Here is an 18532-nt window from a genome sequence, read left to right as displayed (position 1 = left end):
GGCGACTGAGGTTGTGGAGTGTTTCGCGAAAAGAAAGGTTGGCTAGGTAGGCAGGATATGCCAGCTGAGATATGGAGAGGGTGTCGTCCTGGCTCACAGCTACTAAGGGGAACGAAGGCGTAATGGCGCTTTAAACTTGTCGCTGACGCGAACGTCTAGAGCGATACACAGCCAAGTGAGGAACCTGGATATCCGTGATCAAGAATTATGTCAAATCGTCGTTTGTGACTGCCTGAACGAATAGGCGTGAGACGAAGAATAACAAGACTGGTTCTGTATTCGCAGTAGATAGAGTCGTTTGATGCCAAATGAGTTGCGTGAGCGAGAGTGAGATCGACGAGCCAAGGCTGAGCTGGGATACGATGTTAAATTAAACGATAGAGGAAATAACAAAGACAGAAAAGCGAGAGTGAGTGATACGGAGGAGAATGGAGTCACGAGAGTAAAGATTGTGTGACGGCACCGACGGGAGGTGAGACTTATAAAGAGACAAGGGCAGGCAGACAAAGAAAAAAAATGGGTAGCTTGATGGATGGATGGAATGGAAAGATGGGTCAGAGACTTGTGAGGTCGTCTCGTATTTGCCTGCATGGATCCGGTGGTACTGGATGGAGGCTGTGCTTGCCCTAGCAGACTGGGCAGGCCACTGCTGAGGTCGGGTGCGTTTGGGTGACATGCGCCAAAAATTTCACCTAAAGAGCCGCCTGAGACCACCTAGCTAACCGAAACAGACAGCCCGTTGGTGGCGGCCACACTGATACGGACGTGTCTAGACCATGCTCGAAGCTGGGTTAGGTTTAATACCAGCGGGGGACTTTCGATTTTGTTTTTAAGGTTGCCCGTGCCGATACTTTTGGACGGAACTTCAGTCAGAAAGCCACATAATAGAACCAGCGTTTCGTCTCGGTAGATGTCACTAACCGATTCGACTACGAGCCTGTCTCTACCAGTTTTTGGGGCGATCTATTGTTTCTGTTTCTGCACGGTCCCCCGAATCATACATGAGAATTGTGTTTATATGCAAGTGCACTGTTGTTCCTGATAGGGAGACACCAGTTAGGTAGGTACTTACTGACTATATGATGAATGAAACATTCCCGACTCCTCCAAATTGGTATACTTGACGTCCTTCTCTTATATCAGTTCTTCTCCATAAAGCGTTGCGTTCCTCAAAATACTCGACTCAGCTATACTCTGTACGCTTCGCAGCTTTCAAATCAGACTGGCTATAACATCCATCTCGAATGGGTCTCCCACCCCTGTCAACCAACCCTTTAGGAGTCGTCGTCATCACCCTTCTGCACTCAACTGCTCACATGGAGACAAACACATGGATGTCAGTAGGCGCCCAGACGCCATGAACAAACGGCTACCTCCAGGCCCTGGCCCATTATTATGACATAGCTCATCGTCAGGGTCTTGTCAACGAAATTACAGTACTATTATCTCCATCAAGTGATTATCCACTCTATCATTGTCTGGGGGATCAAAGACGAAGCAGTAAACGGGAGGCTGGCGTCGTCCGATAGGAAACGCGCATCACGTATGCCCCGATGCATGGATGTCCCCTAAAACGATACTTGGTATGTATCCATTCAAAAATAGCATCGACCCACCAAAGAACCTGACCCCCCCGGAACGCCATGCCAAAAACTCCCCGTCTTCCCGGATCGCCAATCACACCTTGAGGAAGATATCTACCTATTCTAGCTATTCTTTCGTTCTTCGTCTTTTCACCCGTCTCCATTGTCGTCATGCTATTGCTCCCCAGAAGATCTTATAGCCTTGAGAAACCCACCTTCTACGACATGTTGTCCGTTGTCTCTTGTTCTTAATTTACATCATCATGCTAGAGCTCCATCCCCCTCGCGTACATACTAAAACGATAACCGTCTGAGAACCGTGGTAGTGTTCCCAAGGCCTCTGCCCCTGTGGCCCTTCATGGTTCCATGTGGAGGTGTGACCTGTCACCAAGTTCCTCCTTGCTTATGGTGGTGTGAAGGATTTTTACTATGCAGCCACACTTTGTTGATAGCCAGCCCAGCCCAACTACTGTATCGCCAACCTCGCTTCCATTAAACAAGTCTAATCAACCACTCAGATCCTTTCTTGTGGTCTCATTGTTGATTTGTTTCATGTCGATAGTCGGGCAGTAACGTGTCTTTGATGTTACGTCACTCTAGCTGGATCCTTTTGTCGATCTGTGTGAGGCTGTGTCGGGAATCATGGGGGATGCTTAACATCAGCCCAGCTAATCCCTTTCTTCTACCCCTATCTCGTAGCCGTAGCCTTCCAGATCATACCCACAAGAAGCAGGGCTATGCAAGCATCAGATGCGCACGCGTATGTAGGAACAGCGAACCAGCCAGTCTGCCATCTGTCACAAGGTTATCCGGACTAGTTCATACACACAATAGTCGAATGGTTTCAACGGAGATGTAGAAACACCAAGTCATTAAATAGTTTTGCACTATGGGAATTGCATTTCCTATCAACACCTCTCCCTGTGCGGGTTAATGATGCGCTGTGAGATAGTAAAGCTAGCATATTGAATCATACATCGCCTAAAAGACCATGCTTTTCAACAACAAACTACTAAGATTAACACAAGCTCCAGCTCTGGATGATGTAGCTGTCAAGTCTGATAACACTTTCCATGTGGTCGTAAAATTGTACATGCAATTTCTTAGAATGAAAGACAGTGTGTGACTGATTGAATGAATGAACGAAGGAATGCGTGTGGACGCTGTGGGCCAATTCCAGTACCTAAGGAAAGGCTGCCTTTACCCGAAAACGCCGAGCAGTAAAAGAGTCAATGAAATTGTAAACCATTTTCATCATATATGGTATCTCGATCAAATCAAAGAACCAAGCGAGCCAACTGTTGAGGCTCTGAGCTACTGGCTCCATATAGGAACGTTTCGATATGCTGGAGAATTATAGCTGTGGAGGACCCGAAAAGGGGGATCTTGAACGTACATCCCACCCTGGGAACCCTGTCTACCATGAACAGGATGATTTGGGACTGGGCTTGTAACGTAGATGTTTGGGTATTGTTGAACCATGTTTGGTGCACCATAGACAAGAGCTTGGTTCTGCATCATATAGTTCTGTTGCAGTTGCTGATTGAGGCTGTGCATGTCCATTGGGGCCCATGATTGGACAGATGTTCGAGGCCGTCGTTGTTGGTGTTGCTGTAGCATCTGCTGCTGATGCATCTGCTGCTGCTGTATCTGTATAAGTGTAGTGCTGCTCCGAGTGCGCGGCATGTTGGCAATCTGGTGCGGCTGCGCAGGTGCTGATACTCGCCGATGATGCTTGACTTGTTGGGCAGCAGGACCACTCTGTTGCGTACCATTACTCGAGTATGACAAAACTCTGGAGTGTTGAACGGCATTGGCTTGCTGGGAGCTTAAACCCGCGGTAGGACTCATGGCCATGCCTCGACTGGAGCTGCGTGACTCGGTGCGGCCATGTGAGATCTGACGGATGTGTGGTGTCATTCGTCCATAATCTTGGGGTAACGAGAGTCGACGACTAGCACTCGGACGGGAGTTAATAGGGAAAGAAGGTGTCATAGCTCGATTTTGCGCCTGTGACTTTGCTTTGGGAGGCTTACTGCCTCGATTCTGCATACTCACCGGTGGTGAAGTCTTTGTTCGCAGCGTCTGATCCACCTCAATCGCGGATGGACTCAGGGATGATCGACGTTTCGCTGACAAGTTAGGCGCAGAAACATTCGTGCGAAGATGAGCTAGCTCTGGCTTGTCGCGGCTCTCCTGTATGTTCGACTTATTGGCCATCTTCCGGGTTTCTAGAGCTAAGCTGTCAGAGCTACTGGCAGCCTTTCTTGGTGCTGGGCGAGATGACCATGAGCTCACACCTCGAGGGCTGGGAGCCGCATTAGAGGGACGAGAAGTAAGTTCCATAGCAGTTGATGGGCGCCTTGGTGTGGGCACAGGCTCAGGTATGGAACTCAAGGCAGGGCTAGCGTCCGCGCTTCGAGTACCAAATAACTGAGCAATGGATTGGCGCCACGATCGACGTCGAGACGTCTTCTTGCCAACGGTCTTCTTGACCCCTCGCGCTACGTCCTCCCCACGCCTTGTACTCCCAATCGCATCCTGGCTCCCAACACTTAAAATAGTATGCAGAGTGTCCTTGCTCGGCTCCTTTCGAAGCAAAGGTCGGTTGGGTTTAGGTATGGAGCCCGTCTTTAGCCCTAAAGGATCGGTAGTGACGTCCTGTTCGATCGTAGTCACTTCCCCTTTCTTTAGGGATCCCTTCTTGCGGGAGCCATTCAGGAATCGGTATATCTTACTGCCACCACGACTAATGTCTGCGGCCGGCGAAGGCAACTGTTCCCGAAAGTCTCCTTTGGAAAGAACGATTGGCGCTGTCGCAGTGTTCGACACCCTTGGCTCGAAACTCTTGTTTGATTTCAACGAAGAGAGGCGCATGCGGCTACCACGACTAAATGGCGAGAATGGACGACTAGCAGGACTCGAGGGGCTTGTTGGACAAGTCGAAGAGGTATCATCGTCTGTCGACAACGGGACCTCAAGGTGGATAGGCAGCTGGTTACGTGTCTGAGAAGGTACTAAGGAAGAAGTACGAGTCGAATTCGAATCCGAGGGCGAACACATCCCGGACATGTCCACGTCATGCTTTTCGGAGGCCATTGTGTTCTTGTCCGTGACACCGGATCTCAGGCTGGGCAATGATCGAAGAGAGACATTGGAACTGTAACCACTGTCGACTCGAGACGCAGAGCGATGAGTTTTCTCCGACGAAGGACTTGGAATGAAGCCACTATCAGATCTTGACAATCCTTTAAGCATTTTGTTTTCGAGTCCATGTTGCATTTTCTTGGGGTAGGGCTTTGCATTTGGATCTTCCCTTACTTCCAGAACCTCAGCAACCGGAAATGAGACAGCATTCCCGTTCCCAGACATTCCGCCATCGCCTGTTCTAGATTTTTCTGCATCGCTCAAACACTCGGTAACACAGCTTGCGACTCGAGAAGTAAGTGATTTCTCACCCGTCATTAGCTCATTGGCATCTGTCATGGTCGAGCCCTGATTCATCAATCTGAGTGGGTTTTTGGCTTGCTCGTGAAAGTATTCCGCCCGAGGGATTGCTAGTGCCGACTCAGAAGCCCCTTGCTGTTTGACGTCATCCTCAGGCATTAGAGAAGTTCCGGGGGCCCCGTTTGTGATGCGTAGGGATCCAAACTTCATACCACCTAGCTGTTTATAGTCAGCTTCGACCGGCGTTACGGCTCGGTCCGGGGATTTTGCCTGGGAAGGGATTTTCGTAGGCATTGACATGCGTCTCCCCATGCCAGATTCTATCGAATTGTGCCTGGACTGAGAGGGTGTAGCTGGGAGACTCTTGCGGAAACTCGACTTGGCTGAGACTGGCGGGTTGGAATGATGAGCCCTGGTTGCTATGCCTGGAGTTTGAACGACCGAGCGGCGGCGCATTGGCATGTAAAGAGAGACGTCTGAATTTGTTCTGCTAATGGACGAACCTGCAGATTGGGTGGCGTTATTGTTATCATCAGTCACATCCTGACTTGCCTCATCAGAATGCTTATTAGACTTGGAGATGACGGGTTCGCTTGGGAGCTTCTCCTTTGCAGTAAGAAGCTTCTTGGCCTCGACAGCTCTCGTATCGTAGCTTGCAGAGCCACGCCGTACTGCAACAGGCATGCTATTTCCAGGCAATTAGCTCTATTTATCGACATGGAGACATGTTGCACAAACCTATCAGCGCGCGTCAGCGTGCGGTAGCTGCTATCCTGAGCAATAGAGCTGGTCCTGGAGCTGTTGACAAAAGCTGGCAGTATAGGAGACTGCTCTGACTGGATAGACCGCGTACGCGAATTCAAATCGCGCATGGGGTCTCTACATGTAGGTGATTGTATAGGACTGGAAGCGTCACCAGCTGGGACGGCTATACCGAGCCCAGGCGCCACTCTTCTCGTTGTAGAAGCCTTATTGGGAGCAGGCGGCAGCGATCCGACCAGATACGAGTTGGAGAAGTGCTCACGATGGGGTGTCACAGCAGTAGCAGTGTATGGCAGACCAGCTGCAGATGCCTGGCTGCAGTGAGGTGGCTTGGATAGTTTCCGATGCCCGCGAGGGGATTCGGCGGATTGTTCATTGCCCATTGGGCCAAACTGGTTCAACTCCTTGCTCGTGAGATGATATCGGAAGGAGAGGAGGTTGGTTGCTCGTAAGAGAGCTTGTGAGATGCCTCAACAAGCAGAAACGACCGTTCACTGGTACATAAACGCCTCCATGCCTTCAAACACGAATTATCCCGTCTTTCTATTCAGCCGCGAGGAAGGATGAAATTGAAGCTGAAGCTCAAGCTTCGCGATATACAGGATGGAGGAGTATATATTCGTAAAGCTGGTTGATTGCTTAGTCTATGATCTAGAAAGAGGATTGAGAATAAGAAACAAGCTCGGTGATATTAGAATAGAAGAGAACAAGAGAGAGTGAGAGAATGAGAGGGGAGGTTGGACGAGGTGGAGTCGAGTTTAAAGATCCATGGCATTTTTGGCGGTGTTGATTTGAAAGTCGGCGTTGCATGAGGGGAACTCCCGGGCAAGGACAAGGAGATCCTGGTTGTTAAGGTGAGGTATGAGATCCATGGGAGGGGTGAGACCATAACCAAACCATACCAAACTGGACAGGGAGCGGACGAGGCGAGACGAGACGCTCGCATCAAACAGCACAGCACAGCACCAGCGACCACAGTCTCGAAAAGAGTAGAGCGGAGAATAGCGCTGATGCGATGTGATGAAAAGAGTAACTTGCTGAGGGGACACATGCAAGAAAAGAGGAGCTGCGCGTCCATGTCACTCCCGGATTAGACGAACTCTGAAGTTTCCCATGTTGGAGAGGAACTAGGTAAGCTAGAGGAGCTATGATGTGACGGGAAGAGAGTGGAGCTTGGAGAGCTTGGAGGTTAGGTAGGGTAGCAGCCTTAGCAGAACACACCTAATGGCCACCAAAAGGTCACCCACCAGAGAACCAAGGAACCAAAGGGAACGAGCTAAGGCAGGTAGGTAGCACTAGCCAAGGCACCTCCATCGATACTTCCGATCCTAATACGATTGGACTGGATTGCACGTTTCGCCAACCGCCCAGCAGCCAATCAACTGGTTGGGAGGGCAATTGACTTCGGAAAAATGCCCTCGATTCAGAGGCGCCAAGGTTTCAATGCATCTCTGAAGCCTGGAGATAACAACAAGTCAGCTCCACTCACAATTTATGCGTTGGAGGCTGATTTTAGCGAGTCCTGTTCAGCGATCATCCGAGGTTATCTCCCTAGGTTAGCACCTAAATAGTAGGTACAATTGAGTTTCCGCCATGAGGTGGGCTTCGAACCCGTCACTCTGCCTTGCACTCGATCAACCCTTCAACAACCACATCCATCTGGAGTGATTACGAGAATTGAGTTACAATCATGTATGCAGCCTCAGCGACAAGCGAAGTGAACATGGATGTCGTGTCCTCTAGGGGATGGCAGGTCGATCAGGTCTTGGATTTTCATACACTATGATGATCCGCGGAATTACGGAGTATGCTTGTGTAAATCATCATCTTGGACGACTTCCTCCAGCTCCTTTGTTTTTATCCGTCTCATAGACGACCCTGCCAAACATGAATCCATAGCATCCCATCCATCGATATTAGCCAATAAAGCCCACTATAGAACAGGCAGTACCGCTTTTTCTTATTACAGTACGAGCCGGCGGGCTGTTTGCAAAGTTGCAAAGTTGCGGAGTGCTTTCGCTCACGCCCCCTGTCGGCCTCTCTTTCGGAAACCTCAAGCCTCTTTTCTGAACCCGTTTCTTTTGTCTCGTCTTGCTCAAATCAAACTCCATGTCGGTCGAGGCCACCCAACCAAGAGCTGACATGATGCTGTCCAACTAGAGGCTGAGCTGCAGCGTTACAGATCGAGCGCCGTGGATATAACCTATTCTTGACTCGACCCGACTCGGCTGCAATTGTCATTGTCAGCTCTAGAACTCACATCAAACAAAACACGCAAGCCGTCCGAGCGCCCTCCTCGTGGATACGATGCGATGCTGATGCTGTATCATCGGAGTCGGCATGTTGTAGAATGGAGAACGACGCGCACCATGACTTACACCCAACACGATACGATGCGATACGATATGGCTGCATCATGATTTCCCCATGCCGTCATGTCATCTCATCATGTTGAATAGCAATGCTCCACCAAGACCGAAAGCAGCCCGCATAACACAACATAACTCAACGCACCTACCACCTCTACCGGAGCGTTTCAAATGGGATCCATCACTCAACGTACGATACCCATAGATACTTAGGTATGTATCTACCTCAGGCTAGCTTAGGTAACCTAAAAGGTTAGCAGCCAACTCTGGTACTACTTTGGACAGAGCGAAAGCTCCAACTCCGCAAGGTAAGTCATATAAACCGACTAGACCAAAGTCAGACCGACACCGTCCGCTTACTATAGGTACCCAGGCATTCTATTCATACAATGGCAGTATTATATCACTCAAAACCAGGCATTCTGATACTTGTTAAGTTCAAGTTCAAAACTTGGTCACGGTTAATGTCACCAACAAACTCTGTTGTTTATCCACGCGTACAACCACACACGCGCTCGCCATATCCACTACGCCTTGCAGCCAATTACTCACGCATAAGCCAAATAGTCTTTGAGCCTCCCCTCTTGTTGAGCGCGCTAGTCAACTTATACTGCCTGTTTTCTGGCACTTATGTCAACATAAACATGAATAAAGACAAACAGACTTTCATGGCCGACATATGTCGCCGAGAGTTTAGAAATCCTAACGTGCATTGCATGACGAGGCCTTTTTCCAACCCCTCACAAATTGGCGCGTAAGGTGAGGTTTACTAGATATTCAACGACTTTGGACACCTTGCTATAATAAGCCTTCTGCAGATAAGACTGACCGTCATCGAAGGTAAACTTAGGCCTAGTTAACAGAATTGCCTGGTTTCGCCTTTTTAATAGTGGCTGTCTAATTAAACAAGAGCTAGCCTCATTCCCAACCTGTTCCGCACGACGCCCGACGCCCGACCTCTTGACTTCGAATCTTCAATACAGCAATATACTCCGGATGATGTTATACGAAATGAGACTCTTGAGTGTGGGGAAATGCTACGGCTCAAGGTCAAGTCTAAAGGATCGGATCCATGATCCATCCATCGGCCGACAGGTCAAGCGGAGATAGACAGGGCCCCATCCTGGGCATTCGACATGGATTCATTTCACATCCAAGATGACAAGCGAACTTGTCTGATCATGGCTTTTTGCTTTCGACCCGTGTTGGCCGTTTCATCAGTTGCTCAGCTAACTCCCTCGACTGCATTCTCACATCAGGGCTCTCAGACACTGAATGGTATGCTGACAGATTAGGGTTGACACAAGACGCAATTTTCACATCATCAAACCAAGTCATGGACTCCTAGTGCATGATGTTTGCAGAATAAACCCACATGGGAATCGCGAACTCGTACCATCGAATTCTCCGGGATCGACATGAGGGCTCATCCACCCATTCACATGCGGTGTACCATTGGCCCGCCTCTTCAGACATATCCAACACCCCATGATGTGGCATTCGTGTCAGCAAACTCTCAATTGTTCTTCACATGCATACCCAACCTCTTCACTTCTTGACGCCTCCCGCAGCGATTTTCTTCTCAAGGATGCAGAGATAGAACCCGGAGCAGTGCTTTCTTTGGCTCTTACTATCCTATTCACAGGCTTTCTATAGGGTATGCAACCTGGACCGGATTTCCTCAACTGACGCCAAACATTCTCCAATCTACGGAGTACAAACGGAACTTTACAGTGTCCACCTTGCCGGGCGCGAATATTCAATCCTTCGAAGCCGTCACTCAAAAATCCCGGGCGAATGGTTTAGTGGTATAATACTCCCTTAGCATGGCTTCGTTGCTCATCAACCCTTCATCTGGGAGTGGTCCAGGGTTCGATTCCCTGTTCGTCCAACCATGGTAGTCACGTTTCTATCCTCTCACTCTTTTTGCTGCTCAAAGACTCGAAATGCTTTCAGAGCTCTCAGCAGATGACGCATCAACACTATACTTGTCCCTGCTAATTCATCACGTGCATGTGATTTGAATGAGTGTAAGATGCTTGTTGAGTCTTAAAGATTGCTATATACAATGCATAGCCATCTCAAGCCATGAACCCAGTGACCTTGTGGTGGAAATCAAGTCTGAGAACTCGACGCAAATCCGAAGCTTGCACTCTTTTCCTCATTCACCTATCACCATGGTGCAGCCACTTCCACCAACCTGGACCTCGTGAACCCTTCCTGCATCGACGTCAATACGTGATCCTATCCCATATATCTGCTTCTGGCTGTCCTTTTCTTGCGGATACCAAAGAGTTATCGAACCCTCGACGATCAGATGAGTCGTAAGAGCGGCGTGTGAGTGTGGTGGATAGTGAGTGTTTCTATAACCATGTGTTAGAAAGGATATGTGAAGTGCAGAGGCTGCAAGAATCATCGCCTGTTAGGAGAGTCGTAATAGTAAGGAAGACTTACGGCGAATCACTCCAGGTGAAAACCCGCTCGAAACCCCACGCTCGAACTTGCTCCTCGTATTCATTGCCGAAGCCCATGACGCTGAAGATGCAATATTGTTAGGTGTATATGAACTTAAGTCTCACCAGTTTGATCAAGAGCGTTTGGTCTCGGTGCAGCTTTGCAGCTTTGCAGGATATGATACGTTTGGTTTTGGAGAATAACACGAAAGACCGCCAGTCTTTGTGGATTACTTCTCCAATTGCTACCGTCTTCGAGGAAGTGAAACATTGAGATTTGAATTACGCTGTCATTGAATGTGGCCAAGGTATGACCTCACTGCTTACCTTAGTCAATGATGCTTCGGCCGACTGCGCCCCATTCCGGCCCCACCCGCACCGTCCCGGAGCCGTTCAACGGGGTTTGGTCTGGGCGTCGGATCCCATTTAATGATTGGATTCAGTTTGTGCCTACTGGCAGAGCATAGAAATTCTTAATGTGCTGCTTTGGCAGATCAATCAGTTGGCATGAAGCATCTGTCAATCTGGAGAATAGCAGGCCTGGCTCATCTGATACAATACAGCGCACAGTAACACATGGCAGCGCAGCACAACATGGCATGGCACAGCCCCCATTCCATCCGAGCATTGCGCAGTCATCCTCATTCTTTGAGGACGCAACAGCCGTGGCCATGATGCTGCTTGGTCGCCCTGCTTCCTCTCAACAGTCAACTACGGTCTCTCCAATCACCTCTTCGCCCCCAAGCCTCCATGGTCCAATCTTCTCCAGCCCTGGGACTCGGTATCCATTCTTCTTTCAGCCCGTCCCCTGCTCGACCCATCCCCCTAGGGCTGTGCTGCAGTACGCTAGCGAGACCTGGACTCGGCTGTTAGCTTGGCTACTGAACCGGGGAGACCGCCGTATTAATTTATCGCCTATCAGACAAGCGTGCTGACATCCAATCCATCCATTTTGTCGCCTTTCTTCTCCTTCTTTCAAACATATCTTACATACCAACGCTCAATCCAAGGACCTCTTCTTACAAGACTGGATTCAAGGCATCGATTCTCAACTGCGAAGTAAAAGAGTCCCGGGTTTGCAATTTTCTCATGCTTGGTTGACCAACGGGGCAGCCTTCGCTCCAATGGTTTCTGCCATATAACTGTCGCCGACATCGCCAGCGTCAAACCCCAATTCGCCCCTGGGGACTATAGCTCGTCACCATGTCGCTCTTCTGTGGCCTTATAGTGAGCCATATCAGCATCTCAAATCTCTTAATCGTACCCACTGACATTAGACTCCAGCGGCGCCGTAGCGCAAAGGACGACAAACCTCGCCGCGCCCGTACCATGTCTATCTTTGGCAACTCCAACTTCCAAGCCATAGGCGCTCTCAAGGGCATGGTTCGCTTCACCACCGCCGCATCCCCAGCTCCCATGCACGGTTGGGAACAGCCTGCAGTACAGAAACAACCGCCGGTTGACGAATGCTCCAGCCGGAGTTCTGACCAACAAGCGCCAATTCCCTATATACCCGACATTCATATTACTACTGAGATGCATGAGGCCCTCGACCGCACATACCATGACCTGCGAGGTTCAGAACCGCGACTATCCAAAGCCAAGTTTGCCGAGTTCTTACGAACTGTCCAGGGCGAGAGTGAGAGCGCCGTAAGCGAACTTGCTAAGGAGGATTATTCCTTGGGAGATTTCAAATACACTTGGGTTACCGACTTCTCATGGGAGGCCACCGGGCCCTTGCCGGAAAAAGATCTGTCAAAACCTCTCACAAATTATTTTATTAGCAGCAGTCACAACACTTATCTGGTTGGGAATCAACTGGCTTCACTGAGCAGAAGCTCCCCTGAAGCATACAGAACAGTACGTTCATTCGATGTAATCCCACAAGCACTTTGGAGGATTCCTTAGCTGACACTGGTTGCCAATAGGTTCTTCTTCGAGGATGCCGCTGTATCGAGATTGATGTGTGGAATGGGGATACAATTATTCCTACGAGAGGCAGAGCCACCAAGATTGACCATAAGCGTGGACTCTCAGGAGAATCGTTCCCCAATGTCGCTACCACGGTGATCGACAAAGTTGAAGGCTATCTTGGTGAAAAAACCGCCAATCGCTCCCGCAGTACCAGCCTAGGAAGCCGAAATTCCTCCCCACGATCGAGTTTGAATCAAGTTCCGCTCGAGACACGAGAATCTGGAGACCGTCTGGACGTTGCGAAACCTCTTGCACCACGCACAAGACAGTCGTTCCCCAAAGACGAGCCAATTGTGACCCATGGATGGACTCTGACTGCGCCGTGTGGGTTTCGAGAGGTGTGCAGAGCCGTTGGCGAGTCTGCATTCGTCGACAATGACCTTCCAATTATAGTCAGCCTAGAGGTGCACGCTGACGAGGACCAGCAAGAGGTCATGGTCAGAATCATGAAAGAGGAATGGGGTGAGATGCTTGTGGATAAAGCATTTGATGATACTGGCCCGAGATTGCAACTCCCGAAGCTAGGCGAGCTGCGAAAGAGAATTCTCGTAAAGGTTAAGAAGGCTCCTGCAAAGATCGTGGTGCCGCCCAGCACTATGGATCTACCTGCTATTTACGCACACGACGAGGATGCATCAGGGTCTGAGGATGAGCATCCCTCGCAGTCCACAGGACCATCCCTGACAGGTTCTAACACTACGTTTCCTTCACACGAGAAGAACACCAGCTCCAAGGTCCGGATCTGTGAGAACCTTGGCAAACTTGCTGTGTACACACGCAGCCAGCACTACAAGGGTCTCGCAACTAAGGAAGCCAAAATCCCTGCCCACATTTTTTCTATCAGCGAGAATCGCATCCTAGAACTTCACCAGAAGCAGCATCGCGACATGTTTACCCATAACAAGGGATACTTCATGCGCGCTTTCCCTGCAGGTCGAAGGTTCGATAGCTCAAATCCAGACCCAAGTCTCTTTTGGCGTGGCGGTGTTCAGATGGTCGCCATGAATTGGCAGTATCTGGATGAAGGCATGATGCTCAACGAAGGCATGTTTGCAGATGAGAAGGGTTGGGTCCTGAAACCGGAGGGTTATCAAAGTTCAAACAAGTCTGCAGAGACTCAGGGCGAAGCCACACCAGGTCGTACCATGAATCTGAGGATCATAGTTTTTGCTGGACAACACATTCCGATCCAAGCTGGCGACGCAGCAGACGTCGGCCGCTCAGCCAGCACCCTTAGACCGTTGATAAAGGCAGAGCTCCATGTCGACAAACCAACCGACGCTGAACGTGACGCATATATGCAGGAGCACAAGTACAAAGATAAAACAGACGTTGGTAAGACGGACCACCCCGATTTCGGCCCTCACGGTTCGACCCTTCAGTTCTTGAACATTCCCAAGGTGGTCGAAGAGCTCAGTTTCATCAGGTTAGTGGACAACTTTTTCAATTCTGTCATGTATCGGTATCCCACCCTCCCGCCCCCTGCTCTCGGACCGTCTCCTTTGTCTTGCCAATCACAGGTGTGTCGTGGAAACACTGAAGTGAGTCTTTTGCGGTCAAAGAGCTTACACTATGGCGGTGAGCTCTTTTCTGTCCTATCGTAATGGCTATTATGCGTCGGCTTCCTTGGGTATCAAGGACCAGCTGCTTTTCAAGACACACTTTGCCCCAGGACACAGACCTCCAGTTCGGTCTGAGCGAGTTGCAGATCACAGATCCAAATACGGTTAAATCATGTTTGGTCATCGGGTTGCTATTTGCTGTTTCTCACACTATCGAGGCTGGGATGGTCATATCTGGTACACCGTGATGGTGACTCGTGTCATTCGCCTCACCTCACCTCGCCATCCTCAAGGCCCGCCAGCTAGCGGGGCGGGGCGGGACGCAAAGCTTGTTATATCGTACTAATTCGATAAATTCCTTAGGTTCAAGGTTGAGGATGATTCAACCAAGCTTGGCAGCTCGCCACTGCTTGCCTGGGCTTGCATCCGCCTAGACCGTCTGCGACCCGGCTATCGATTTATCCGACTCATGGACTCGAAGCCCCGCGTTGTACCAGGGGGGAAGCTGCTGGTTAAAATTGAGAAGACCTTGGTTTGATCGATAGTATAGTCCATCCTTGCGAATGATGCTTTACATCAGATTCCAAGCACATTACTCGTGTACTGTGGCAACTCCCTGCTGTGGTGCAACCCGCGTCACGCACTGACTGACCGACCATAGGTCTTTGGCTGCCAGCATATCTCATTTTCGTCATCCTGAGGTTTAGCTCCGTCAAGTCTCTTAGACACTTTCGGCCTTTGTGGAAATGTGTCAAATCACGATCAGATCGTATACGCGGATGAGCTCGCATCTTGCAGAGGGTTTGAGTTACTGGCACACATTTTGTTTTCTGTGGTAGTGCTTTATTGGACTGATAACGGTATAGCTGGGTTTTTGGTTGGATTTAGACAGGAGTTTTGGGATACCCAGGAACAATGAATGTTTTGTGTCATTTCTCTTTCCCCTCAAGCCATCTGCCGTTTGTCGTAGCCAGTGTTGAGTCGAATTGACACTGCTCGTCTGGCTATTTGCCAGCCGAGGAACGTCTTTGTTCACCCGTATGAAAGAGCTGTGCAGGCAACTTGGACCTCGTCTGAGCACTTTCTCACCCGCTGCAGCCTCGAGTGACATTGCATGCATGAAGAACGCACAACACCTGGTTAGGAGCTTGGTGTGCCAGCCTAGTGGCACTTAACATGCATTACAGGTAAACTACTGTATATACGTTGTGAGGACACTACCCGCTCACACACCATGAATTGATTGACATTTGCTCTTTTGAAACGTGCTCGCCCGGGTATCCAGAAAAGAGCAGCTTCACAGCTCGCTGTTGTGCAAGTCAAAACCTCTCTGGGACCTTTCTGATATTGTGAGTTCAGCGCCCTGGCCTTCCTAGGTGCTCTGGCCTTACAAGGAAATAAGCATGGCCGAGTCGTTGATTGACCAGTGTCGAAGCGCTGATATGCCTGCCCGGTTGCCAACAGTATACAGTAGTAAAAGTAGTAGCGATACTGCTCATCTTCAACAAGCTGCCGGTGCCAACCTTGTGCCCCTCTATTCTTGTCTTCAGGATCCTTAGCGCAGTAGGAGGGACCTCACTAATCGTTCATCAGACGGGATGCAGTTTGTTTAGTCTGCGGTACGAAGCCTGACTCGTATAGTCGTCTATATTTTGCAAAGGATGGCTAGTTCTTGTGAGTGCTAAACGTTATCCACATTGACGAATTTCGAGGCCATAGTGTTGACCATGGTGATAACGGTAGCTCTGAGAGCTGGGCGCTCGCACTCTCACTGCATATGTAAGTTAAGTCTGGGCGTATGATAACGAGAGATTGTGCAAATATTACCGTGTGGCCATGCATTCAACTTGCATATCTTCCAATCTAGTTAATGTCCTGAAGAAAGGGCTGAAGAGGCCGGAAAGTCCAATCGGGCACAAGCGGTACTAGTTTAGTTCATCTGGAGACGATTTGAGCACAGGTACATACAGTAGAGATAGCCATATGCAAGCCCATGGGGACAAGATCGATAGTCGCCGCGGCTACTCCGTAGATGCGACCAATCTGCAGGGTGATTGTTGGTGGCAGAGATGCACGATGGAACTGGCGCACAAGGTTTGCTACCTGTCACTGGCCTAAATACTCGAACAACATAACGGCACTCTAGATTCTATGCATCTCGTTGCGCCGTGGCCCGATCTGTCCATCGCAAACTAGGCTTGACTCGGAATACACATGGTTTCTTCTTGGATATGCGCCGTGTCCTTTGCTCGCAGCGACAGACAGAAGTTGATGTCCGGACAAAATAGCCTCAGTCGACCGACCACAAACGATAGAGCCTGGACCTATCGCATTCCAAGTTGGTTGACCGTTGACTAAAGTCATTGACCCGTCATTGAGCAGCTAGATAAATGCAATTGATCACCTTGTCCGTGTACTGTTGCGGATCCTTCAGAATGTCGGACATTGTCCTCCTCTTTGCAATCACGATCAATTGTCAGTGCGTATTGCACGTACTTCGTAGCTATTAGAGGCTCTAAGCCAACACGTTCCACATTCAACCCTTTGGGCTCGATTGGAGAACTTGTTGGTCCACGCTCCATCGTATCAAATGCCTGAACTCTCAATATCGTGGCTGAGGTCCCTCCCTTTCCACAATACAGCAGCACACACTACATCTCATGCGAGGTTCAACGGGCTTGTCTTAGCAAGGGAAGAGCTTTATGGGTCCAGCTGTGGCAGTCTACGGGGCTAGTCTTTGATAATGTTTTGTGGCTGCAGTCTCAACGGTCCCGTGATAATGCCTACCTGTGGCTTCCTGCTGTGGTGTGGAGTCTTTACGAGGCTTGGTTGTTGGGTTATCTTGACCAAAAATGACGAATATGCCCAGGTTACCTAGGTTTACATACTTACATACATACTACATGCCTTATGTTGGCTAAATCTAACTTAGGTAGCTGACGCACCTAAGCCCTGCCTTGGAGTGGGTCAACGATCAGTCTACTCCGTAGGTGCGTCCTTAAACGGAGTGGACAGAAGCGCAGGGTAGAAGCCACTTCCGTGTCTAGGTAGGGAAGAAAACACGAGACTGAAATGATAAATTGGTGGATTTTGGTGTAGGACAGTTTCATGTGTACCCCTGCCCCCCTAGGCGTATTACTAACGCTTACAGCAAGCATTTTGTTTTATATATTACATTTTAAAATATTATACCACTCGAGGTTGTACGGTGGATGGCTACAAGTGCCAGCCAGTTAACCTAGAACACTTGCAGTATGCCGCGGTAGTCGACTGAAGGGGTTCGTTAAGGAGAACCGGCCATGACCTGTTTGCGGCTGGCTGGGCACACCTGTCGGAAACGATAACCCACCATTGAGGACTGGTCATTTTCGCACTGACTGGCGAAGGACCGATGTGTAGACACGAGGAGTGGAGCACGAAAAAGCAACATGAAGTTGGAAGCTAATGAGGTAGCTGGGTAGGTAAGGAGGTATTATACAATTTAGCTATACGCGTCAAGAGTCAAGACCATGCATGCATTGGTGAATAAAGCAAAAGTAAAGCCTGATTCGGCTGTTATACGCTATCCGCGCAAACAGCCCTGGCTACCTAGTAGAAGGCCAGACGTCGAACTTTTCAGCTTGGTCGGAACTCAGCTCCTAAATCTGCCAAAGTCTCTAGCGGTGAGTCGTTTGGGGAAACGCCCAGCTTGAAACCGACTCACAACGCCGAGTCTGGTGTTTTGAGCATTCAAAGTAATTATGGCTCGAGCTGTTTTCTTGTTGATTACTGATCTTATACATGGACTCTGAACCAGGTCCAAAGGAGGTGAGCAAGTACATATCAATCAGTTCTTATGGAGATCGATCGACTCCGGAAGTGGCGCATGCAGCTGCGTCTGCCTGTAGATTTTGTTTCGAGTACTGCATTGTCTGGTCCGTTTCGGTCAATGTCATCAGAGATAATTCATGTTACTAAGTCGTACAGAGGTAAGGGCGACCCCAGGCACTGAAGAATTCACAAAAATAACAGATAACCAGGGCCAAAGCGAAAAAGACAATGTATGTTAGACGATCACTGAAAAGAAGAAACGAACGCAACCGACGAATTTTCACAACGAAAGCCAACATATCCCCCATCCCACCCCCCCTGGGAGCTGATCGATCGTGGCTTGCCTGAGGGGCCTACGGCGATCGTAGCCAAGGAGATGGGTTTTGATAGCCACCTCGCAGAACTTGGATATCTTGGTCGAGGTCGTTGAAATCCATATTCTAGGTGTGCCGCTGGCGCATTGTAGGGTAAAATTCTTACTCTACTCCGTATAGTCTATGCAAACGTTAATGGCGTCAGCGCTGAGACTGTCTGTTTGAAAAAAGCAATTCCCCGTTAGAACTATCGCTCGA

General features: G+C 49.5%; 3 protein-coding genes and 1 non-coding gene across 4 annotated transcripts; 2 read left to right on the top strand and 2 right to left on the bottom strand.

The window, feature by feature from the left end:
- Positions 1 to 2897: 2897 nt before the first annotated feature.
- Positions 2898 to 6175, bottom strand: FMAN_09272 (uncharacterized protein; the record flags this gene model as incomplete). Its single annotated transcript, XM_041830094.1, has 2 exons — positions 2898 to 5715; positions 5769 to 6175. The coding sequence occupies 2 exons, from the start codon at positions 6173 to 6175 to the stop codon at positions 2898 to 2900; spliced, it is 3225 nt and encodes a 1074-aa protein (XP_041680792.1).
- A 3777-nt stretch (positions 6176 to 9952) lies between these two features.
- Positions 9953 to 10052, top strand: tRNA. Its single transcript has 2 exons — positions 9953 to 9988; positions 10017 to 10052. It is a non-coding gene; the product is annotated as a tRNA-Ala (tRNA).
- A 270-nt stretch (positions 10053 to 10322) lies between these two features.
- Positions 10323 to 10692, bottom strand: FMAN_09271 (uncharacterized protein; the record flags this gene model as incomplete). The annotated part of the gene is made up of 2 exons (XM_041830093.1): positions 10323 to 10524; positions 10616 to 10692. 2 exons carry the CDS (start codon positions 10690 to 10692, stop codon positions 10323 to 10325), a joined length of 279 nt encoding a protein of 92 aa, XP_041680791.1.
- Positions 10693 to 11817: 1125 nt separating this feature from the next.
- Positions 11818 to 14688, top strand: FMAN_09270 (uncharacterized protein; the record flags this gene model as incomplete). Its single annotated transcript, XM_041830092.1, has 4 exons — positions 11818 to 11841; positions 11899 to 12474; positions 12543 to 14014; positions 14514 to 14688. The coding sequence occupies 4 exons, from the start codon at positions 11818 to 11820 to the stop codon at positions 14686 to 14688; spliced, it is 2247 nt and encodes a 748-aa protein (XP_041680790.1).
- Between the last annotated feature and the right edge of the window lie 3844 nt (positions 14689 to 18532).

The sequence above is a fragment of the Fusarium mangiferae genome (genome assembly GCF_900044065.1).
Source record: "Fusarium mangiferae strain MRC7560 genome assembly, contig: FMAN_scaffold004, whole genome shotgun sequence".
NCBI lineage: Eukaryota > Fungi > Ascomycota > Sordariomycetes > Hypocreales > Nectriaceae > Fusarium > Fusarium mangiferae.
This window is presented reverse-complemented; position numbering and strand designations above follow the sequence as displayed.